The sequence below is a fragment of the Xiphophorus hellerii genome, chromosome 13 (genome assembly GCF_003331165.1).
Source record: "Xiphophorus hellerii strain 12219 chromosome 13, Xiphophorus_hellerii-4.1, whole genome shotgun sequence".
Classification (NCBI taxonomy): Eukaryota; Metazoa; Chordata; class Actinopteri; order Cyprinodontiformes; family Poeciliidae; genus Xiphophorus; species Xiphophorus hellerii.
In genome coordinates this window covers 21,745,806-21,770,978 of record NC_045684.1, presented here as the reverse complement: position 1 = coordinate 21,770,978, position 25,173 = coordinate 21,745,806, and the positions used below count along the sequence as shown (strand labels likewise).

The 25,173-nt window shown below is 38.3% G+C and overlaps 1 protein-coding gene across 1 annotated transcript in view; it reads left to right on the top strand.

Moving 5' to 3' along the window:
* csmd2 (CUB and Sushi multiple domains 2) overlaps positions 1-25,173 on the top strand; it is a 253,349-nt gene that overhangs the window by 151,835 nt on the left and 76,341 nt on the right. Inside the window, exons 16-26 of the mRNA XM_032580630.1 lie at positions 3,065-3,259; positions 5,256-5,394; positions 7,404-7,591; positions 8,357-8,545; positions 9,110-9,226; positions 9,679-9,894; positions 11,096-11,284; positions 12,527-12,696; positions 12,826-12,982; positions 13,954-14,145; positions 16,077-16,203. Of these exons, the coding sequence (XP_032436521.1) occupies positions 3,065-3,259; positions 5,256-5,394; positions 7,404-7,591; positions 8,357-8,545; positions 9,110-9,226; positions 9,679-9,894; positions 11,096-11,284; positions 12,527-12,696; positions 12,826-12,982; positions 13,954-14,145; positions 16,077-16,203 (1,879 nt within the window). The remainder of the gene's footprint in view (positions 1-3,064; positions 3,260-5,255; positions 5,395-7,403; positions 7,592-8,356; positions 8,546-9,109; positions 9,227-9,678; positions 9,895-11,095; positions 11,285-12,526; positions 12,697-12,825; positions 12,983-13,953; positions 14,146-16,076; positions 16,204-25,173) is intronic.

Below are 25,173 nucleotides of genomic sequence, written 5' to 3'. Positions count from 1 at the left end.
ATAAAAACCAAAAATTAAAAAAGCAGTATGCTTTAGTATTCATCCTCTTTTCTTTATTGCATCCTAATAAAACCACTAGTCTTTAGAAATGAGTAAATAGGGTTTCATGTAAGTAATGTTGAGAAGACAGTAGTTCTTTGCCTGAGAGATCTTTTAGAGAACAAGTATTGAGACAAATTGCTGCCTGTGCTTGCTTAGTCTTTACCCTGGGAAAACAGAGTAAAGCGGTCTCTGATGACCTCAGGAGTCCATATGTATCACACCTGACCACCATCTCCAAAATGAATTCAGGCCAAGACGATTCCATGTCATAAACAGTCAAGACAATTTGAAAATCCACGCTTTCACAGAGGGAGCCAATGTAGGTATTTAGGGACTGGTATGGTGTGATCTATTTTCTGGTGTTGCTTGGGACTCTGGCAGGTTTATTTTAGATGAGCTGCAGCTGTCTGATTGATTTATTTACAGAGACCTGTATGGACACACAGACTTGTATCAGATTTTTCTAAAATAAAACGTGCATAGGCTTTTTTTGCTCTGTTTTGATAGAAAATCATTTGTTCTGGCAATGTTTTAGGGTGTACTACTATGATTTAAAATTAAGATTTTATGTTGTTTTTTTTAACTTAAGATCTAAGCCCATGATGACATTCAGGTTTTTACATGTTCTGTTCCCTCCCACCCCCTCATTAAGACTAAATGAGGGCTGGTCTCTAACCTTGCTCTTTTGGGTTTTGTTTCTAACCAATCTACAATCTACATTTTAAAACCTGACTCAATAAATTTAGTGGACTATGGTCAAATTGAAGCTCAGGAAGATACAGTTGTACAGATAACAGATACTATCAGTATAGCAAAAGAACAAACCAGACCTATCAGGTATAAAGTTTCAAAGAAACTTAAACCCAGGTTAGCTTTAGCTTTGGACATCTCACAGAGGACCGATTAATCTTTCATCTGAAAATGAACAGAGTATGGCACAGGTGCAGTCCGTCATGTCCTATTAGCAGGTTAATACAAGCCATGTAGGCAAAAAACATGGAAGAAGATCCTCTGCTAAGATGAGACTGCAATAGAAAACTTTGACCTACAAGCAAAATACTATATCTGGTTGAAAACAAACACTATATCTTATTGTGAACACAGCATCCTATTATGGAACTTAGTGGTACCAGTATCACGCTGTGGGGAAGCCTCTATTTAGTATCAATATGAAAGCTGGTGTTAGTCGATAGGAAGCTGTATGTTCTAGGGACAGAAATCTCAAAATATAGGTCAATCTTCCAAGACAAGCTGCTAGACGTTTTCAGAGCATGTGAGACGGGATGATGGAGGTTAACCTACAATGGAATAATTTAGATCAGTGCATATCCATGTGTCAGAAACTGTGGCCAGACTTGAAAATTAAATTTCAGAGACACTCTACTTCCATTATAATGGAGCTTGAGCTATTTTGGAAAGAAAAGTGGAACAATTTTCCTCTCTAGCTGTGAAAAGCTGGCAAAAGTATATATATAAAAAAACTTGCAGCCGTAATTGCAGTAAAAGGTGGTTCCATAAAGTATTAATCCCAGAGCTGGATACAAATACACACCACAATTTTTAGATTTTCATGTGAAATCATGACAAAATACGAAAATTTTCAGGTCAACTCTTTTTAAGGCACTGCAGTGTGAAAGAATGCTTTTGAACTCTGACTCCGACATGCTCTGTGATTGAACCAAATCCAGGTATTCCTGTAAAGACATAATGATGACAACACTTGGTGGCTAATGAATGATTTATCGAGTCATAAAAATAAAAGAGTCAGTGTAGCATAGTGGAAAAATGTCAGGAGATGTTAATTGAAGATGACACTCTATTCCTGTGAACAGTGTCATCTGACTGCAAGGGAGTTTTTAGGAGGTCATTGGGCTGAGCACACAACTTCCATCATTCTTGTTAATTAAGGACATGCCAAACTGTATTGAGGCAATTTCTGGCACCCTAATAAATAAGATATTTGAGATTGATGAAGAGGAGCTGGCACTCTGTTTGGGTCCATTGGCTAGCAAAGAGGGATTCATCAACACCTACATGTGTCACCAATTGCTGTGTATACAAGACTGAGTGAGAGAGATAGCAGGACAGGTAATGCATTTGTTTACGTTCCTTTTTTCCGGGGCTATGAGTCTTCCTCGAGGGCCGTGCGCTGCCGTGGCCTTTCTATCTTGTCCCCACTTGAATTTTATTGAAAAGCCTGATTTATAGGGTTCTAAAGGTGTGACAACAATGTCCCCTTTTGTTTACTTTACAAATATCTCAGCAGTGTCATCCGGTGCAAGTAATCTGCATGGCGATGTGGTTGCTCATCCCCTAGAATCACGGCATCACAGTGAATCTTTATGACTAAGTACAAATGAATTCACTCTCATCTTAAGCTCACATTGCAAAATGCCTATAGTTAATTGAAAATAGAATTTGCCAAGAATCTTTCATCAATATCTTGTGATCTCCCACAGAAAAATGAGACCATCGAACATGTTGCAAATAAATAATACTAATCTAAATAAATAAATAGGTGAAGGTGTCCGTTTTTGCCTGTTTTTATTTTATGTTTATCTTTATTAGTCAGTGGGGAAGATCTTTAATTGCATCTTTACAAAAAATTTAGATATAGGAATATTACTGCAATCATCTAGTTTTTTGCATGATACAGAAAAGTAAACATAAATTAAGGTATGCATTGTACATTATGTTATAAATAATGATGAACAAGTTTGTTGTGAATAACAAGAAATGACTGTTTGTGTTATCTCGGACCCTATATTTTTCAGGTGAGTTATTAATAAAATGAATAAAAACAAAGACATCTGGAAACAGTCACACCAAATTTAAGTTCTTCAATCAAGACCTCCATGTGTATGGACAAAACCATTCATCTGAATAATTCTTATCATTTTTTTAAGGAAATTATGTCAATGCTGTGAGCTAAAATGCTTTATTCAGTGAAAGGCAATAACACTCTCCTCACACCTTTGTTGATCCTCCAAATTAACCACCTCCTTGTTTGCATTTTCCAAAGCTTTTCGCCACAACGAATGCCCAGATCCAGGGGTGCCAGTTAACGGAAAGCGTTTTGGCGAGAGTCTTCAGCTGGGCAGCTCCATCTCATTCCTTTGTGAAGAGGGCTTTGTTAAGACCCACGGCTCTCAGACTATATCCTGCATTCTGAAGGATGGCAACGTCGTATGGGACAACGCCGTCCCCCGATGTGAAGGTAAGTGAGGCGAAACCAGCGTCGGATTACATGCTCTTTGATCACAAAGTAAAAAAAATATTCTGCCAACGTAAATCAGCAATTTGGTGGGAGTTTAAATGCCAATTCAAAATAGCTGTTACTATAATAATCATCTTTGGTTTAACCGTTTGAAAGGTGGCCTATATTCTGACGGCAATTTTTTTCATACTCCCAAAAGACTTGGTACGAAAAAGACATAGTAGTTAGTAGATGCTGGTTACTGCATTAAAATGACAGACATGTTGGAATTTCCTTGTATCACACTTTCCTTTCTCAGTGCTCAATGAATGTTTTGGGTATTGCGTCTTGTTTTTTGTGTGTCAGAACCTGAAAAGTTTGGGAATCACTTTTAATTGTTGGAAAATCCATTCCAGAATTGCTAAGTCTATGTGTAGCAGACGTTGGAACATAATTGATGAACTTTGTCCAGAAAAACAACAAAGCTGTTAATTGACCCTTTGCCACTTTGCCACACTACATAAATGTAAACTACTGTAACCATTTAGATATTATGTACTATACATTTGCAACAAGGTAAATATTATGTAATCACATTACCAAACTGTCTTTAGTTCATTATCTATCACCCTCACAATGTTTGCATGTAAGTCAATGGTTTCATTAGGACACCAGTGTCATCGTGACAGTTTAGGGGTTAAAATCTAGAAATTTTAGTGCGAAAAAGTGTGAAGTTTGAAATGGAAAATTTGCATAAACCTCAGTGTATGAGTTGATGCTACTTGAGGAGATGAGAGCCAAGAAATAACTACATATTTTATGAGCTAATCAGCAGGAGCCATCAAATTTAACTCCTCCTGGCACAAAGCGATCTTTTCGTCCATGATCTGGATATCTTTTGATGCAGCATAACAAACAAAACGGTAAATTAGTCTGCTGACTAAAATGTTAAAGTCTCTTTAACATCTTTTAAATGCTTAATAGCTTTAGTAATTTGTTGATCAAAAAAAATGTACAACTGTACATCTAAAGTCATGTGATATTAAAATGTAGCTTCATCCAGAGGTTTTTTTTCCTCCCAAACGTCTGAATCAGCGGACATGCTGTGCTTACATGCAGATTGCTGAGCTTTCAATTTACCCCTCTGTGGCTTCATAATCAATAAACTATTTCCAGCAAACCAGAAAAGACCAGCATAGCTGGCAAAGATTAGATAAAGCTTAGCATTTACCAAGGTTTCTTGGACATCTGCAACAAATCAATGTGATTGCAGACATGACAGAAATTCTAAGAGAGCTAATCAAGTTCATTATCTGCAATATTCAAAAAGAAAATCAAGTATTAAAGCATGCCCTCTCCTCTGCATTTCTCAGCAGCTTGATATTCCTTTGAGACCGTCTATCTCACCCCTGCTTTTGTAGCATAATGCGCTTCATAGATGTCCTTCAGTATGTTGAGCCGACTGATTAAATCATTCCACTTTAGAGAGGGATCAGGGAGCTGGCACTGTAACAGGAACTCCACCATTTCTGCGAGTTCCAGTTAAGAACAGGCGGTGCCGCCGATGCCTGGTAAATTGAGTTGTAACAAAGATGAGAAATATGAAGAGGCTTGTGTGCTGAAGTGGTTTTTTTACTTTCTGCAAGTCATGAAAGGATGTTGTGTTCTCTGGTTTTATTCCTGATAAAGATCAACGTGCGTGAAACATTTTACAAGGCATTTAAATCAAGAGAGCAGTTTGAGTGATGCGCATAACATGAACAGCTAACGCATGCTTTTAAACACAGAGACATGGAGAGTGGCAAACATGTTCGCAAGAGACGTGGTTAACCTTGAAATGAGCCATCACCAGTTTACATCAAATATAGACTGGCAGTAAAGGAAATGGGCGGAGCCCCCGGTTAATGTGAGAAATCATCAATAGGCCTCGCCATTCATCACCTGGGACGGACATGCATAATTCAGCCTCTGTCTTTTTTTTCCTCTCTCTCTTCATTTCTTCTTCTCATGCTGTTAGCCCCATGTGGAGGAGATCTGAAGGCTCCCAGTGGGATCATTCTCTCCCCTGGCTGGCCAGAACTGTACAAGGAGGCCCTTAACTGTGAATGGATCATTGAGGCTCCTCCAGGCTATCCCATCAAGATCATCTTCGACAAGTGAGTCACCGAGATGGCAACCGCTTTATTCCCCGACGTTTTATCCACTCTAAACAGTCCGGGATGTTTCTGTTTTTAGCCTCTCGGTTTCGGCAGCTTGCCTTGTGTTTGTCTCTTTATCGACTCTTTCCTTTTATTGCTTTTAGTGGACTTTAAGTGACAAATCTAGCACACGCATACAAACACTGATTATAAACAATTAGCTAATATTTAGCAGGTTCTTTTTTTTCCCACAAAAACAGACCTGAACACTAGGAAGGTGAACCAGGAACATCTGTTATTCTACACTGTCTGACACCAAAACTTATGGGCCAAAACCATTTTGGATCCTGTGGTTGTTTTCTGTGCTCTCTCTGGATTAAGCTTACTTTCTAAATATTTCAATTTCAACACCGGTCCAAATCTGGATTCTAGATGAGGCCAAAGGCCTAGAAAGTAGGATGTACAATTTCCTGTTATTAAATTAGCTTAAAGAGGAAATTGCACTTTATTGCCTCAGCTTTTGTTACCCTACCATGTGTTAATTTGTCACTGTTAAAGGTAATGAGCACTCTAATTTCATAGGAAAGCTTAACTTGATTAACTTAATTACTTTTTATGCCTCAGCAATTAAAAGCACCTTTCTTTGCGCACAAAAACAGACTAAATAAATAAACTACGCCTAAAGAGGTAGCTTAGGCTCTGAATAACTGTCAAGTTATTTAAACTGAGTTTCCAGTCTTAAAGAGTATGTACTCTATGTTATCACAGTTATTTCAGCTGGATTGCACACAGTGATCAGGCAGGACATAAAATACATTTTTTCAGGTGAAAAAACATATACTCATCCTGACAGAAGGATCTTTAGCTTGAATAAATATATATTTTTTGTGACCAACATTAAACTTCAAAGGAATTACTATAAAATTTGCTTAGAATGCAAAATCCTATAATGCTATGATGCCATAAATACCTACGAAGCAAACATACACGTTATGTTTTCAATGAGTGAATAAGCAACAAATAGTTGTCATTAAAAATTTAGCAAAGGCAAACAGACTGTAAAGTATTCTAAACAACACAGTGTATTGCAGTTGTTAGTAATCAGCATTGTTTGGGACACACTTTAGCATACGGCTGTATGCCAAAGCTGTTTATACTCTTCTTTCAAAAATGCTTTGACCATAAATCTGACCTCCCAACCCTAGCCATCTGCACTCAGTCATATAAAATCCACTCATACACACACGGCGGCCACAGAGGTGGGAGAGGAGGCAATTTGTTCTGAAGTAAAAGGACACACAGACAGACAGTTGTAGGATGAAACGCTGCATTAAATGTTTTAAGTAAAACTCATCCTTACAAACCCATCTTATCCATGCTCCTGCTGCGATAGAACCGTATTCATAACGAATGTTCCATAAATGTTTGTTGCTCTTTAATTTTTATGTAACATCAATAAAATATCACAAACCATTTCATTTAGATGACATGGCTCTGTAACTAGGCTATTTATTCATGGCTTTGAAGATGAAGTGGCTGCGGCAACAAAAACAGAAATTGCACACGCTCTCTCACGCGCGCACACACAAAAAGAGAGTTAAATGGAAAGTAAATTGCAAACATCCATCTTAAGTGCTTTTTAGAAAAATTGAGTTATTTTTTTTATTATGACCTAAAGACAAACTCTTTTCTTTCAGGACTTTAACTGGAACTGTGTACTTTAGTCATACTGCCTTGTTTTTTTTGTTGTTTTTTTTTTTTTTACCACAAACATGACAGAAGAGAGAGAAACACCTGATGATCACTGCTAAGCATTATGGATGATTTGTGATGCTGTGAGCCTAATCCTTTTCAAAACACTTGAAATGTATTACATTATAAATACAAAGAAATGAGTATTCATAATGTAGTGGACTGAATCATCATTTCAACAGGAAGATTATCAAAAACATAGCCGTATTTCCTCTCTTCTGTTGGCCTGATTCTTTTACACCGACAATCTTTTGTCTTCCTTTTATTTCCTGTAGGTTTCGAACTGAAGTCAACTATGATGTTCTCGAGGTGCGGGATGGCCGATTTCCCTCCTCACCTCTAATTGGAAGTTACCAGGGCACCCAGGTTCCACAGTTCCTCATCAGCACCTCAAACTTCCTGTACCTCCTCTTTACCACCGACAAGAGTCACTCTGACATCGGCTTCCGCATACGTTACGAGAGTAAGGGCTAACGCACGTGATGCTGCAAAGTCCAATGTACATCCAGATAAAACAGGATGTGATTCATTTTAATTTTTTCCTTTCATAGCCTGAGTGAATCAAATACCTACAGGAAGCCCAAATCAGAGGCAGTGGCCTTTTTTGCATTTTTAATGTTACTTAGTCTTGGGTGCAAGAATAATTCTCTGTTCACTTTGTCACCTAAAAAAACACTTCTTAACAAAACACCTCTAATTTAGATGTAAATGGTTTTCGAAGATTCTGTCAGAAATTTCTACTGTGACACACACACACACACACTGCCAAAGTCTAACTAAAGAGTGTGTTACAGGCTGTACCCCGTTCCTGCAATTACACCTTTTACCCTTACACCAGCCTTCGCTAATCATGTAATTTAGTCCTCTGGGCAATCTTACTTTCGTTCCTCCATGTATGGCACACAAGGTAACCTTTTAAACTTTCACTTTGGGTAAATCTCTGTTCAGCTTCAATTATTTACTATGAGCCTTGCCATACCAGAGAGTATAGAAGGTAGAGGAGGGAAATAGCTTTGAGAGAGCTTACTGGTTCATGTCTGCTGAGGGGAATAATGGGTATTTATGTGAATAATTTATTTGGAAGGATTTTAGCATCTCATGACATATTTTAGGCAAAATTCTTTAAGCCTCATTAGAATATTTGCAATTGCCTATTTAAATTTAAATTATGCCGCTTTTATTTTGACCGTTTTTGATCGTCTGATCTGTCGTCTCCCTCCTTTTCTAGCCCTGCAGCTGCAGTCAGACCACTGCGTGGATCCCGGCATCCCTGTGAACGGGCAGCGGCACGGCAACGACTTCTACGTGGGAGGTTTGGTGACATTTAGCTGCGACGCCGGCTATACCCTGAGTGACGCCGAGCCTTTAGAGTGCGAACCTAATTTCCAGTGGAGTCGCCCCCTACCTAGCTGTGATGGTACGCTCCTTAATATTGACCTAGAAACGAAGAGTCGCCTGGCAGATTTCTTTCCCCCAGGTCACAAAATGATGATGGGGGGGATTAAAGCAGAATTCATTGTTCTGAGCTTTTTATGAATGAAACATGATTTCAGCTTTTGCTTCTTATTGCATCAGATTTATATAATTAAATATTACCAAGTCATTAGAAAATCTATAAAAGATGAGAAAGTTTCTTTGAATGACTCTTGTTTTACATTTGGAAGGACTAATCTGTTGAGAAATGTTTTAGAGGCTGCAGCAGTAACATGCCCCTCCCCAGCCGCTATCCCCTTTAAGAATTGTATTTTTCTTGCGCATATACACTTTTTTTTTTTTTTTGCCTCTTGAGAACGGTATTGATGTTTGTGCTTTCTAATAAAGTTGTAAATACCGCTCTCTTTGCTTTTATTCTGTCTTGAAGAGAATTGTCCTTTTTAAATGCATTTTACATGAGGGTAAATAACAGCAGTTTGGGAGTGTTTTCAGGAAACTCATCTTCACTTTCCCCCCCCCCTCTGTGTCCCTCTGCCTCTGTTGTCAGCGTTGTGCGGCGGTTATATCCAGGGCAACACCGGAACCATCCTTTCTCCCGGCTTTCCTGACTTCTACCCACACAACTTGAACTGCACATGGACAATCGAGACCTCCCACGGAAAAGGTTAGCAGACGAAATCCATGTCAAAACATGCAGCAGTCAAATTGAACTTCCTTTATGGTGTCATTTCCCCCCACCGAGTGGCCTTTTTATTTTGCCGAACAAGCTGTCTTTGTAAGAATAGAGTGCTGAGAGGCTGGCCTGAGGCTACGGTGCCATGGGATGACTCTCCAGTCATGTCCCCTTTGGCCAAGCTCTCACATCAATTTGACACAGCCTCATTTGCAGATGCTCACTTTGTGTGAATGTGTTTGATAAATAACAGGCAAAGAAGATATAGGAGCATTTCATTCAATGAAATGCTTTGTAGGATTTCATTCCAAAATACATTTTGAAAAACTGAAAATGTTCTTCGGTTTCAGTTAACATTTCACTTTTCTTTAACCCAGAGAACATGAAGAAAACATATTTATCTAATGTTTTTTTCTTCTTCTTCTTCTTCTTCTTTGAATCAGGCGTACAGTTCACCTTCCACACCTTTCACCTCGAGAGTCCCCATGACCATTTGCTGGTGACCGAGAACGGAAGTTTCTCTCAGCCCCTCTGGAGACTGACCGGGTCCACCTTGCCTCCTCCTTTAAGCGCGGGCCTGTTCGGGAACTACACCGCGCAGATCCGCTTTCTCTCTGACTTCTCTGTTTCATACGAGGGATTTAACATCACATTCTCAGGTGAGAATAATGTAAATTTTATCTCTTTACCACACCAGCAGAGGAAAACTGGGACACTATGTGCTGAGCCACGCTTATTATGTAGAAGAGAGTCACACAGAGAAGGGAGATTAAAGAACTTGAACTAGAATGTTGCTTATACCAAGACAACTTATTTAATGTTAACAGATAAGCTTGGGGAGAATATAGAGTGTCTCGCTGTTACTGAGGTTGAATCTTTTTCAACCAAAGAATATGGAGGATATTACCCAGCAATGTATTTTGCACCATATCCTGACAAAAAAAACCAAAACAGAAGTGTGGATTTCTTTGACACAAATTCAAAAATTTCCAATGTTGTCAAAAGAGCACTGAAGAAAAATTAGCAATTTCTGTCAGTATTTGGATTGATAACATCAAAAAGGACACAAGAATCAAGCTAATAAGGTAACATTATTTCAAGAAAATTATAAACCAGTGACTGTTGACAATCTGTAGTACATTTTGAGGCATTCAAGTGACGTTGGAATTGTGCAGGTATTTGCAAAGCTGAGATAACTAGTAACAACGGCAACGACAATCAGGAACACTGTAGTTTTTACATGTTCCATGTAAGTTTTTACATCTACTTGATTTATTTTCATATTTGTGTCTTAAAAATTTAGTAAATATAGTATTCTGCTTGCATTACCCTAAATAGTTACATGATTTGTCAGTGCAGGTGCCCTGGATTCACTCTGAACTCAAGACTATTCCAGCATATCCAAACAACTTCTGTCTTTCTGCTTTATTCTTTCCTTCTCATTCTGGTGTTGACTGATCATGGTGGCTGGCGGTGGCAACCTTGTAGGTTTTAGAAGAGATAATTTAGTTGCATTTAACCAGGAAATGGTGTTGTGACTTAAAAGCCCCGTCAGTACCCTGATTACGCGGTTTTGATAAGAACTTGGCTCAAAATTATGTTTACAGATCTTTAATGATCTGGTCTTCTTCCCAAGTTGCTTTCATGTGGCTTATTGTTGACAAGTTTTCCTGAAGTCTGTCTTGTGTTTCTCATGGGGCTGAAAAGTTCTGCTGCAGCTATACAGAATACAGTACTTGTGAAGGAAAAAAAATGTTAGTAAAACATGAGAATAAAAATGACAAACAGCAGTGGGAGTGTCATCTCCTTTATAGTCTTGCAGTAAAATTTGCTGACAGTACATCTGCGTCTCTCTTTCAGAGTATGATTTGGAGCCCTGTGAGGATCCTGGAATCCCTCCATACAGCACCAGAAAAGGTCTCCAGTATGGAGTCGGCGATGCCCTCATCTTTTCCTGTTTCCCTGGTTACCGGTTAGAGGGTCCGGCGAGGGTGGTGTGCTTAGGGGGCAGAAGGCGGGTGTGGAGCTCCCCTCTGCCAAGGTGTGTTGGTAGGTGGTCACGTGCTTTATTTTTTTGCCTTCATCACAACTCCCAGTCCCTTTGTCATCCCAGCAAGCTAGGCCTCTCACGTAGTCCTGCAAATTAGGAAATTTACCAAACTATCAATTATGTCAGGAAATGAGGCATTTTCTTTTAGCATTCTCCTCATTACAGCACTCTCTACGCCCACGTTTTGTCTCTGCATTGGACGGCTTCCCAGACACAGCCTGTGTGACTTTGTCCAAATTATATAGGGCAGCAGTTTTAATGGGGGATGGCATCAAAAAGCTGAAATGTGTTAATTATTGATGTGGCTTGTGTTTTTTTTTTTTTAATGCATGGGAAAATGACAGGCCGAGATATAGGTCAGTTTGTTTGTCTTTATGACACAACAAACATTTACTGCTACGTTTATTTGTTAAAATGAAATTGAATTTGATCCCAATGACCATAATTAGCAGTGAATCACACATCATGGCCACCATTGACCTCCTATTTAGTTTGTCCTTCCCTGTAGTTACTGAACTTCTCTCGTTGCTTATGAGCAACATGAGGAAGCTATAAAATACTTTATTGGGGCATCTGTACTGTCTCTTAATTGCAGGTTATTTACTCACTTAGTATACTAATTTTTATATTTTACCTTGCAGACAAAACCTCATGTTCATAGCTTCCTTTTGTGCTGTTGTTTAGTTGTCTCGTTTTTAGGTTTCTTGCTGTTTTTTGCCTCTAGATGAATCCAAGTCTCTGACGACTGACAGTAAAGAGACATTTTGATATTTTCATACTTCTGTCACTGTCTGCCCTATTTTCAAAACTTCCCACTTTCCTATCAACGCCGTCTAATCCTTTTACCTTATTATACCTTGCTGAATTCCCTGAGTTTAAAGCCGGGGTGCATTTGTGGGCCTTTTCGATTCCTGCAGCAATTTTGCTATAGAAAATGTTGTCCTTTTTTGACTCTTCCCCCGATGTGAGCCATGAATAGCAATTTTCAGATAGAGCTGAAATTACAGTTAATCATATTCAGATTGCAGGGTGATTATGATTATGTGCCACTCAACATTCAGGTACACTCGGTGACCATATTCCTCTCGCCGTCAACTCGCCCGTCCCCCCCTGTGCATGACAACGTGACTAAAACACCCCGAGAGTTTCAAGCATATAGCGATTGACATGTCCTCTGCTCTCTCCAACGCCACTTCCCCTCCGTCTCTGCCTGGATCTCTGCTCCCTCTCCTTTTTTCTAGCTGAATGCGGCTCATCCGTGACTGGCATGCAAGGGGTGCTCCTCTCTCCCAACTACCCTGGTTACTACGGCAACAACCACGAATGCATCTACTCTATCCAGACGCAGCCTGGCAAAGGCATTCAGCTGAGAGCACGGGACTTTCGACTGGAGGATGACGACGTTCTCAAAGTGAGGGGGTGGTGGGAGTAGCATCTTCTACAACTTCAGACACAGCCTTGTTTGCATATCTGAGTTTGCACACCTGATGCTTCCTCCTACTCATATGCTGTTTTTTTGTTGTCGTTTCCTTTCCTCTAGGTTTTTGATGGCAGCAGTAATAAGGCTCGTCTCCTGGGGGTGTTTACAGGAAACGAGCTACTAGACGTAACCTTGAACTCCACCTCCAGCTCCATGTGGCTGGAGTTCATCAGCAATGCTGAGAACACCAGTAAAGGCTTTGAACTGCACTTCACTAGTAAGGAACAACCTGCCTGAAACAAAGATTTGGATTTTTTTTTTTCCTTTACTATTTTTCCATATACATTGCTTTACAAAAGTACAAATATTACTTGAACTTTTTCAAATTTTTTGTTACAACCACTAACTTGTATTTTGCTGTGAGTTTGTTGAATAGACCGATAAGGGCTCTGCAACCATTGCGTTCCAAAAAGCAAATTTTACTCTCAGTCCAGCTAAATAAACCTATTTAGAGCCGCAAAGGTCACAGGACCTTTCGAAAAAGTACAACTTACCATTTTTGAAATAGTACATTTGTCATTTTTGGAAGAACTAAAACTTTACTTCTATTTTCACATTTTAAATAGAGCAAAACTTTTGAATGTGTATGGATATACAGTATTTGTGGAAAATATGCTTTAAAGAAAAAGCAGATGATAAATGCATCTAAAAATGTATTACTGGTACTTTTAGTTCAATTATGTTGTGTAAATTAATGAATAAATGAATTTGTCCATAAAAATCTGCATATGTAATTATATTTACATTTAAAATCGTTAGTAGCTATTTTTGACTCTGGAGCCTCAGGTTGTTGACCAATGGAGTAACCCAATAGAGTTATAACCAACACTGCATAACACATTGAGCACATCATTTTGACAGTGACACATGCTGATGGCAGGATTAAGGAAATCATTTATATTCTAGGTTATTTGTGTGTTAAAATGTCCAAGTCAAAGCCTAATTGAGAATCTGTGGCAAGACTTGAACATTGATGTTCCTCTACACTATTCATTTAAACCCACTGAGCTTGAGTACTGTTTCATAAATAAATAATCAAAAATGTTGTAATGGTTTGTAATGTAATGGTGACAATATGACACGATTCAAGGGGTATAAATATTTTTCCAAAGCACTGTAAATTTTATAATTATTTTCCCTCTATTGGTTTGTTCATTCTTGTCCTGTCTTCTTTTTTGTTCATTTAAGGTTTTGAGCTGGTTAAATGTGAGGATCCAGGCGTTCCCCAGTTTGGCTACAAGCGGGAGGACAAAGGTCATTTTGCAGGGAGCACCGTGTCGTACAGCTGCGACCCAGGCTACACCCTAAAAGGCCCGGAGATCCTCACCTGCCTCAGGGGGGAGAGGAGGGCGTGGGACAGCCCACTTCCACTCTGTGTTGGTAAGTTACGGTCACTTTGGTTTTTATAAAAATTTACTTTTTCTGTTTGAAGGAGTATTTACATTTGCGTACATTTATTCAGTATAAATTAGTTTAATTAGGTTAAATCCTCTTTGTATGTACAGTACAGACCAAAAGGACACACTTTCTCATTGAATTCAATGAGAAAGTGTGTCCAAACGTTTGGTCTGTACTGTAAATCTGCATCTCTTGAAATCAGGATGCTGGAACTGACTGCAGTACCACTAAAAACTTGAATAAATATAGTACATGAAGTGTTAACAAACCAGAAATTAAATTGTGCTTTTTTCCCCAAGGACACAAGTTTCTAAAACTCTTTGTCAAACAAGTAGATGTGGTAAAATTTTGAAATTACAAGAATTTGTAAGATGGTTTGGCTGGGCCAGTACATTATTACCTTTTCTTACATCAGTGCTATTTATGTTTTACAAGAATAACATACTACGTTGCATTATGTTGTATCATAAATTTTTAATAGTATTTAGTTGGGGTTTTTTTACTGTTAGATTTGCTGATAATCCAAGCAAGCTTTCGTTTTTTAACTGACCCAGTTCCTCGTCTTAACATAAATATTGCAGATTTTTTTTAAGTCTTTGTTTTAAATTTTCCATTTTAAAAGGACACTGTATTTATTTGTACAGCTTTCCCAGCTTATTCAGCACATGATCTCACTAAAACATGTTCACTATTTAATTTTTTATTTTTTCTGTTGTATTTTGTTTCGAAATGTCCATTTAAAATTATTCCCGACCATAGAAAGATAATAACTCTGCTGTTGTTTTGAGGGTCATAGATTCCTTCAAACTCCATTTGAACAAGAGGACAATAGATACATTTGTAGACATATTTATTTCTATAGTGTTCAGCTAGTATTATGATAATGCTAGCACAGCCAAAGGAACATGTTGGCAGTCGTTCAGAAACCAGCCAGACGAGAGGAATAAAAAAACAGCTAGACAGGTGTTCCTTGACACATCGACCAGTGTGATTAGAATAGTATTGCTCAGCTCCCTTTTCAACCTATACTGACAGGTAATTTCATGTCTGGGTGTAAACAACATTCAGCAAACTGTGTATCCCTGAAAACATTTCTCCTTGGCATGGCTTCAGTGGAGGTGATATTTTAACAGCTAGGGTGAATTCTAGGGCAGATTAGAGACTATTTTTATCGGTGGGATTTTTTAGCAGCAGCCAGGACACAAACACACAAAAAATAAACAACTGTAAGGCAAGGTGAGGATAGCGACAAAGACAAATAGAAATAGGAGTTGGAAATAGAAATGTCAAAAGTTTTGACACCTGAAATATGTGATTTACAAAGTTTATTAGGCGTTGTTTAATGAGAGCATAATATGTGCCTCCACAGGTATTTATACCCATTGAACTATGCCTTCACTTCAAATTGCAGTATTTGGACATTTTAGGTGATAAACCAACACAAAATTAAACATAATTGTAAAGTGGAAGCATAAATGTAGACGGCTTTAAAAATGTTTGCTACTACAATTTGAAGTGTGGCATTATCTTCATATTAAGTCAAATTCCGATTTTAAGCTTGGGACAAAATAAGCATGCTGTCCCCTCTGTCCTTTAGCTTTCGAATGCAACAGAACGAGGCCAGGCTTGTAACAGCGGTTTGCTTTCTTTGTACTGGAATCACACAGTGTTTATTGAACTGATTGCTTGGCACCCCATCACTCAAACCGCAGAAAAGCATATAGAGAGCTCCACATTTGTATTGCAGACTACTGTGTCAATAAGAAAAAAACGGATTGTGTGTAATTTCTTCCAAAGTGGGAGCTGTAGTTCTCATTTTAACTGACATTTCTGCAACATTTATTAATCTCTTTTTAACTCGTTGATTTTTGTTCCTCCTCTCGCTGTCTTTCTGCCTTCTGTTCTGCTTTTAGCGGAGTGTGGGGGCACCATCAAGGAGGAGCCTTCCGGTCGTATTCTTTCTCCAGGATATCCAGCTCCATACGAGCACAACTTGCATTGTGTTTGGACCATCGAAGCTGCTCCAGGAAGCACCATCAGGTCTGAACAATAACCTTGGTTTTCTCTTTGTTGACTTTTGTTTTCTGATTACATTGTTCCCCTTTTTAATTATACTGCTTCTCCATATATCTTTAGCTTTGTTTAGTCTCCCCATCCCTTTTTGCAGTGGTGTTCATCACTCTCACACACTGCTGTGTAATCAATCTTCAGCGAGTTTCTGTTGGCCAATGTCCAAGTCAGAAACGAGTGAGAGGAACTATCACCTCCAGGTTTCATACCATGTAAAGGAACATCATCTGGGTCCCAGTTTATATGTTCCATAATGAGTTTGTGGTTGAAAATCTTCCATTTCAGAAAAAAAATGGTACAAAAAATGGTAAAAATATAGTTTTACTGTATTATTTGTCTAAAAAATGGAAAGCTTTAGTGCAAAAACATAAATAAATAAATAATATGACCATTAGTACAGCTGTTGGTTTAAGAGCTGTTGTGCTATAATTAAATTAGAATACTTCAGAATACTACACATAAAATGGGATACTGGTTATTACCGTAACCCTACCTGGCATACCATGAGCTTTCTTAAGGAATATTTAACCATGTAGTTAGTGAATTAAACTGCTGCAGTACTCTACTTGCTAAAGAAGTTGTTCTACAACCAGGAATGAAAGCAGATGAAGAGCCCTATGAAACTTCAATAAATGTAACATCCATATTGTTTTTGAGCGGACTGGAATCGATTGATGGAAACGTAAAACTTGGATGCATTACAAGTGCATCTAATTATAGCTGCTCTACACGAATACGCATTCCCCCAATTTTTAATTTTTTTGTTTGTTTTTGGACATCTTTAGTACCAATTAGTGCCACATAAATAGTTGTAAGATTATTTCTTTTACCTGAATGTTCTCTCACCTATGAGATGGTGGAAACATCGTTTTGTGCTCAACAGTGATCCCAATTATTGAATGTTTCCTTAAGCTTTGTATAGACAGTTAAATAGCATTTCCGTGTGACTGAACTTGGGACTTTGACTGTCTTTTCCTTTGTCCTCATTTATTTACTTTTGTTTTGGGTGTATTTTGAATGGTTAGCCTGTAAGACTGTGACAACGAGAAAGAAGAAATGTACTGACTCTTCTACTCAAATACTTCTTTCTGCATTGAGTGGACAAAGTCACTTCTGTCTTCTCAACTCCTGTAAATGAGTTAAAATGCAATACAAACTTAAAGGTTTTTGTGATGATGCTTTGCTTGTTGTATGTTCTCTTTTTGTACTATAACTTAAGTTCTCCACTTTGGTCTCATTTGTAAGAGGGCTCTGGAAGCCTCTGTTCTGTCAAAAGAGACAAGACTTTCCCTCGACAGTCTTTACAAAAAAGCTTTTCCAGCCCTTTTTTCTTGCTGAGGTCTCGTAGGCATTAACATTGTACATCCCAACTGAGTCTTGTAGAGTGTGATATGGCCCAGGTAACACAAAGTTGTCAACACCTGAATTTATTACATGATCATGATAGTATGAGAATTTATTCTGATATGTAAAAACTTGCATTTGAAACAGAGCATACTTACTTTTTACCATAAATATGCATATGAAATACTATAAGACTTTGTTTTTAGCAAAATCAATGTGCCACTATTGCACATTGCTATAATGATGATGATGTGGATGAAGACTTTGAGGCCTTCTCATGTTTATTGACCACTTAAATCTGCAGCTGTTAATCCAGAAGTTGATGTGTATTTAGACTGACATTTGATAGTGTGAATAATAATGTAACAGTTTTAAAAGTCCATGCTGTGCTTTTCTCCTTCAACAAATTAGTGCAGATTTATTAAAGGAGAATAGCATTAAATATCTCAATACATGCAAATTGGAACCTACATACAGCTGGACAGATTTTTTTTTCTTCCTTTATTTTAGTAAATTATGGTTATGTTTTGTATTTTTCATATTGTATGTTATTTGATCATTTGTGATTGTATACCCGTACATCAGATTATAAAAAAATAAATGAATCATTGTGGAGTAATTTTACAAATTATATAAATGGACTTTTCCACTTGGTTATCTTCATTGATTTGTTTCCAATCAATGTTTTTGGACATACTTAGAACCAATTAGTGCCACATTAATAGTTGTAAGATCAAATGTCAGGTTCAGTTGATATTTGCTTCCACAGACATATCCTTTATGATCTTTATGCAATTGTTAATGTTTAGCTTATTTGCTTTCATTCTACAGCATTCTTTTTTAGCATTTAAAGTTGAGTTAATATTGTCAGAAACATCAAAACTCTTACCGCACAATTTCTTGCTAAGTGCATTTATTTTATTTATTTATTTGTTTTCAAATTCCTGTTCTCTGCAAATTAGATTGAGTCGTGCATTCACTTCAGCTGGGTCTGTTTCATTTTTCTAAGCATGCTTCATATGGTTCGTTCTTTGATCCTACGCATGTCATTTATAATTGAAAATAATCTGCAATGCATCAGCACTGGGATTCCTTATGTATTAAGGGCTACAGCTCAAGATTGCAGGCATAGCTCACAGTTCTGAAAAACACTGCTTTCACGTAAAACAGTGGCAGTTATGTAAAAGCATCAGCATTGTGACTGCAGGCAACTCAAAACCCTAATGACATATTTGTCAAAACGTATTGATGGAAGAATAGAGAAAGACCGGAGTGTGGAAGACTTGCAGACAGAGATAGTACAAACATAATAAAATAGTGCTGATGAGGGAGTTAATGAGCCATTTTACTGATCTAAAATCCACTGGTTGCTGCTGCACAAATTAGAGACCCAGGACGTATATTATATCATACAGAACAATCAGGTATTAAGTGCTCACATAAAAACTGATATTTGTTTTGTTTTTCTTTTTAAAATAGTTGTCCTTTCTTTTAAAGTAGAAAAACAAAAAGATATGAACTGACCAGAGAATTGCGACCGATGTCTGATCTCTTAATTTTATAAAGGTTTAACCTGCCTGCACCAGTTTTTATAACAGATGTGTATTTCTCTTTAAGAACTATTATTAAACAACATTCAGAATACATCTTCCCTGCGTTTCTGCTGTGAGTGGTCATTACATATAATTAAGAGAAGAGTTGATGGCGCACTGCTTGCTGTAAAACAGTTTTTTACTAATTCAAATCAAAGGTGTTTCTACATTCACATTTTAAGCAGTCTTTGGTATTCTATATTAGTGACTAGCTTGATTAACATTACTATACATAACCATCCATCTCTCTGTGTATTCCCTAGAGAATAAAGATCCTTACCTTAATTTAGATTTCTAAAAGGCTGCCAACATTTACGAATCCCATGTGTTCCTTGACAGGCAGAATTTGAAAAATTAAGGGTTAAACAGGGCCACCGTGCTAAAATATGTTCCGACTTGCTGTTATCTGAGGTTGGCTCTGGGTCAATATGCTCCTTTGCCAGTTCAATGTAAAGACAAAACGGATGAGCTACCCATAATAGCAATCAGAATGAACAGCCAGCAGACAAGAAAGTAGTTTCTTTTAAATATCTTACATTTCCTCTGATGCCAGTTTAAACACCTGACTAAAGTAGGAAATACATAACTTTTAGTTTCCCTCTCTCAGTAACAGCTTCTACACAGATCAGTGAATGTCACTTTGGCTTCATAACATATACGTTAGTGCTCACTGATTAGAAAAATATATATTTAGCTTCCAATACAGTTGGTCACTAGTCATGACCTGTTAAAAGTAGAAAATCAGCCATTATCATTAGTCCTTTTCCTTTCTGAAGTAAATATTTATCTGTCATTCTATTGCACAAATAATACATGCCTCATCTCAAAATCAGGGGTCTCCAACCCTAGTCCTCAAGAGCTACTGGCAGGTTTCTGATGAACAGTTCTGAGACAGTGTGGTTGCACTAACTGTTCAAAACAACTCTTTAAACAGATTGTACACATAAAAAACAAACAAACAAGGCTGAATGTATGAAGCTGGATGTATCAACCACACTATTCAGTTTCTTGAATTAGTAAAGCAGTCCGTTAGCTTTACAAATGTTGCAGGCCTGAGGGGATTCGGTTAGCATTCGTCCTCGGAATAGCAGTTCCAGTGATGGCGGCTCCCAGGACAACCACGAGGACTGGGTTACTCACCCCACCATGCATTACGAGTTTTAAACGAATGGCAATAAAACTGCTCCAACTCTGGTCCAAAAGTTCATTCTGGCTCACGAGCGTGGTCCGGTTCCGTGGCTCCAAAAACCAGGCAAAATGTTCAGGAAATGTTTGTAGCGCCAACTGATTAGCAAAAAAAAAAGTCCACAGCGGCATAGATCCAACTTCATGCATGAACGGCCGCCGGCCGACTCCCAGTACGTAGCAGCGGGCACGTACACCTCCAGTACCATTCTCACCCCAGTCCATCACAACCAATCAAATTGCTTAAACTTGATTTTAGCCTAGACTTGATTTTGCCCTAGCCTGTCCAGTAAGTTAGAGACAAGTAAAACTGATGCATTTACTGGCGGTAGTAAATAAGTTATTAACAAAATGCTACATTTCCTGTGTGTTTTAAGCCAACAGAAAATACCTGTGTGTACTATATTGTTATGGACTTTTACAGCACATAAAACTTCCAATATGTGAGTGTAAAACATTAACCAAGTCAAGTAAAAGGTGATTATTACTGTTTAAGGTGAAAAGGTCTACAATGCACTGTATTTAAGAAAATGTTTAAGGGGTGTAGGAGAAAAGAGATATAATCTGAGGGGTTACATATTGTCTACCAATGATGCTTTCTAGACTCATAGCTGCATCCCTTAAGCACTGCTTTCGTCTTATGGAGCAACTGTTTCACACCGTATCTTGCTTTTGGAACAATTGCAGAATTGCACAGCTTGCTTTGTTATTGCATCATTGACGTCACAGTAAATGGACTGGAAAAAGATTGCTTTGACCACTGTTTGGGTTTGGTCAGGTGTCAAATCAGCTCAGATGTGTCGGCTGTTGTGTCTTTCAAAGCTTTCTGCATGGATGTGTCTGCATCCTGATGATCCGCTGGGCCACAGCCACACATACTGATGTAGTCTGCTCCCATGGTGAGATTTCACACTATCTCAATTTGTTTTAAGAAATCTGGCAGCTGCAAGACTGCGTTTGCTTTACGTATCGTATCTCTCTCGTACCACACACATCCATGCACAACCCCACATTCTTAATTATTTATCATCTTCAGGCACACACATACACACCTACTCGGAGACTCCTCACAGGACTCCTGATTGCAGCAATACTGTTTTGTATTCATATGAGAAAGCCTCAGCAGTCCCTATCCCTCTCTCCATTTCTCTCATATGAATACAAAATAGTTAAGGCGGAATCAAAAGAGATCCTTAAGATCTGTCTCATCTCTCTCTTCTCCATCTCATCTCCTTACGGCGATTCCTTTGACACTTGATTGAACTATTTTATCTTGTTAAGAGGCAACCAAGTGCAAAAGGAGAGCCCTCGGCTGTAAACTCCAAAACATGGTTTCCTATGAGTCCTCAGAATGTTAACTGCGTGAAGAGGTCAAGATTTTCCTGTCTTTAGTCTGAAGACAAGGAAATCTTCTCTTTAGGAAGAGAGCTAGAGTGTCTTACAAGAGCACTGTAATGATGCCTGCTCAAACTTTTTGACATTTTGTCACATCACAGCCATAAACTTTAATGTATTTTAATGGGATTTCTTTGTATTATTAAAATCTGACACTAGGAAACAAATAATGCTAAATAATGCTTGGTATATGCAATTATATTTAGCCCATCCAGGAAGTAAATAGTCTCTGTGTGTATTTTAATCTCAGAGTAAATACAGCTGCAGGTCCTCTGCAGGTCTCAGAGGTTTGTAACAGAACATTAGTAACCAAACAGCATCACAGAGATAAATGAATACACAAGATACATCGGGGACAAAGTTGTGGTTAAGTTGAAAGCAGTTAAGTTCTGAAACAGTACGCCAAGCTTTAAACATCTCAGAGCTATGTATGCTCAGTTCCTTGTCCAAACAGAAACAGATGACATTCAAACCCACCAAAACATGGTCATTATTAGGCTGCTGGAAGAGACACAGCAATCAGAAAAGGAATTGCTGCTGGCACTAACTGTGTGTACTGTTTTTATCCTTTAGATACAGTACAGTTATTTCACAGCTTATACATTTAGCTGTTTCTCTCTCCTAAAAATGAACCCTTTACTGATTCTTTACCCTTAAGAAGCACTCCTGGATCAGTGCTTCAGTGCGTGTGTGCTCTATGTTCTCCAATCCCCAGTTGGTCGTGGCAGATGACTGCTCCCGCTGAGCAAGGTTCTCTCAGAGACTTCTTTCTATCAGTAGTTCTCCTCAACTGTTTCGATATTCGTGCTCAGCGGACACAACAGTAATCACGGGAACAAAATATTGACTTCTGTAATAACAGATGCTACTTGTTGCATTGAAAGACACAAATACTCGGAACAAATAAAAGCAGCTTAATCTGCAATCTAATGCATTTTCAACACCCAGACAGAAATATTTGGTAAAAAAAGGATAAACTTCAATATTTTAATTTGCTCAGTGGTAGACCTAAAAGATTGAAGATAAAAAAAAACAAACTTTGGTGCGTTTCTTGCTGCTGTTCTGTAGCAGCAAGAAGCAATATGCACTGTTGAAATGCACCTATAGGTAATAGTCCCTGAGTTCCTGCTGGTAACTCACATTTTTCATTTTTATTGTCCTAAATGCTATAAATGTTGTAAAAAGGAAAAAAAAAAAGAAGAAGAAAATGTCAGCCAACCAAAGTGTGCACTGAAAAGGAAAAATATTCTGTTGGCCTTAAATATGTGCTATTGAAATCTTTAACCTGCAGAATGAGAATTCAGTTTTGTGCCAGTGTTATCGTCCTTCCTCACTAATTCACCTGCAACACTTTTACCCTTTTTTTATCATTTTGAGAGTGACAGGGATATAGTGCTATTTAAATGGCGTATAAAAAGAACCATTTATCCCAACATACAACCCACATTGGTTCAACCTGTCCGTTCCCTCAGCCTTTACCCTCGCATTGTGCCGAGTTTCTTTTGCTCCCTGTCAGCCTCTTATCCTCCTTCGATCACCCGATGCCGTCAGCAGCCTGGCAGTGATCAACACTGGTCGCTTTTTCATTGCCTTCCTCACCTTCAGGTTTTATTCAACGTACTTCTGCCATTCCACCCACCCTTTCATCTTCCTTCACACATATAAATCAGCTTTCAGGATTTGATGCCTTTCGAAGCTCGACAGTGCCGAGAGTTAAACTAGAGCACAGGACTCATCAGCACACAAACACGGACGCAGCACTTGTCCTTGATGCTGACTGTGCTCATGAAAACATCCCCAATTGTTCTTACTCACACGTACTGTACACTTGCACGTCAATATTGGGCAATATTCCAGTGATGGTCGTACACCATCACTGGAAAATATTTTTGATTTTTGTTTAATTCTGTAGATCTTGTTGGAAGCATTGGGAGGTGGAGCATGAAGGACTTCTGGTCCCTAAAGGTTTCATAACAGGATTAACAGAATATCTGACTGCCTGGGGGACGTGTGTGGGTGAAGACATTTGAACTCCGTGTTTAATTCTTTAAAATCATCAGAACCGTCAAGATGGTCGTTGAGATGTTTATGGCTTCTCCTAAGTGATGAAAGTAGTAAAAGAGCCGCTTTTCAAAGTCGCCATGTAGACTTCTCTTTTGCTCTATCTGCTTCCAATACATGAGTGGTTGTGTCAGCCCACATAATGCATTATAACTTCAAAAATACCTTTCGCTGCACATTTATGTGAATATTTTCCAGTGTGTCTATCTGCATCGGTTTGCTCTGCGAGCACTTCATTCACAAGCAGGACTTTACTTGAGGGTTACACCAGTCACACAGAGAGTCTATTGTTGAGTAGCCAAAGGCTACTGCTAACACATCAGACAGTAAGGGAATCAGAGTCTGACACCAATTATGCAGAAATGGTGGGAACTTGTTGCTAAAAGCCAACATATCAGTGGGTTGCTGTTTCTCCTCTGCATCATCTATAGCTCAAGGCTTTGTGAGTGCATGTGGGTAAGATGATGTGGATACTAAAGGGACCAGGATTTCTCCTCTGTGACTTGGGCAGAGATGAGCATTCAGCTCTCTGACTTTAAGACCTGCGCACTGGACAGATTTATGATCGTCCATCTTAAGCTTCAGGGCAAAAACGGTAAAATAAGTTCAGCTGTCCAGTCTGAAGTGCAAAGGATTGTAATGAGTTTGTCTCAAATACCCTGACCTGCTTTCCATTTTAATTTAAATCACTTAATATGAGACACTCTGGAAGGAAAGTATCTTTGGGCATATTTGTAAAAAAAAAAAAAAATTCAGAATGAAAAAAATACTGAAATATACACTGAATTTCAGTGCATCTTCTTTTTTCATAAATGATTATTTTTTCATCTCATTAACAGGAAAAATGGTTCTCTAATTGTGATTAATTGTGATTAACTTAATGATTATCAACTATGTTTTTCCTTGTGAATAATATTTTCAGGGGAATATTGTCCACAATGGTGCTAAATACGTTGATTTTTTTTTTTTTCAAGAATTTTGAAAACCATGTGTCCCTTCCCTTCGTCTTCACAGTTAAAGGCTATCTTAATCATATAAAATGCCACTAAAATTTATAAAAATTGGGATATAAGGATTGTTGAAGTCACTACAACGCATTGGTTGAATGCTTTTACCTTTTGCATCACATGCAGCTCACCACAGTTGCAACCTAATGATTTATTTCTCTTCCCACTGTTGCTCTTCACTTGTTAGATCAGACTTTGTTCTGTTTTCAGTGGAAAAAAATAGACAAACAAAAGGTTCATTCCATAGAAGTTGACATGAGCTAACCCACTTTTGTAATTAGTTGCAGGCATTGCGGACTTCTGCTGTGAATGCTTTTTCAATAAGGGCCCAAAGAAAGAGCACCTCATAAAGTTTT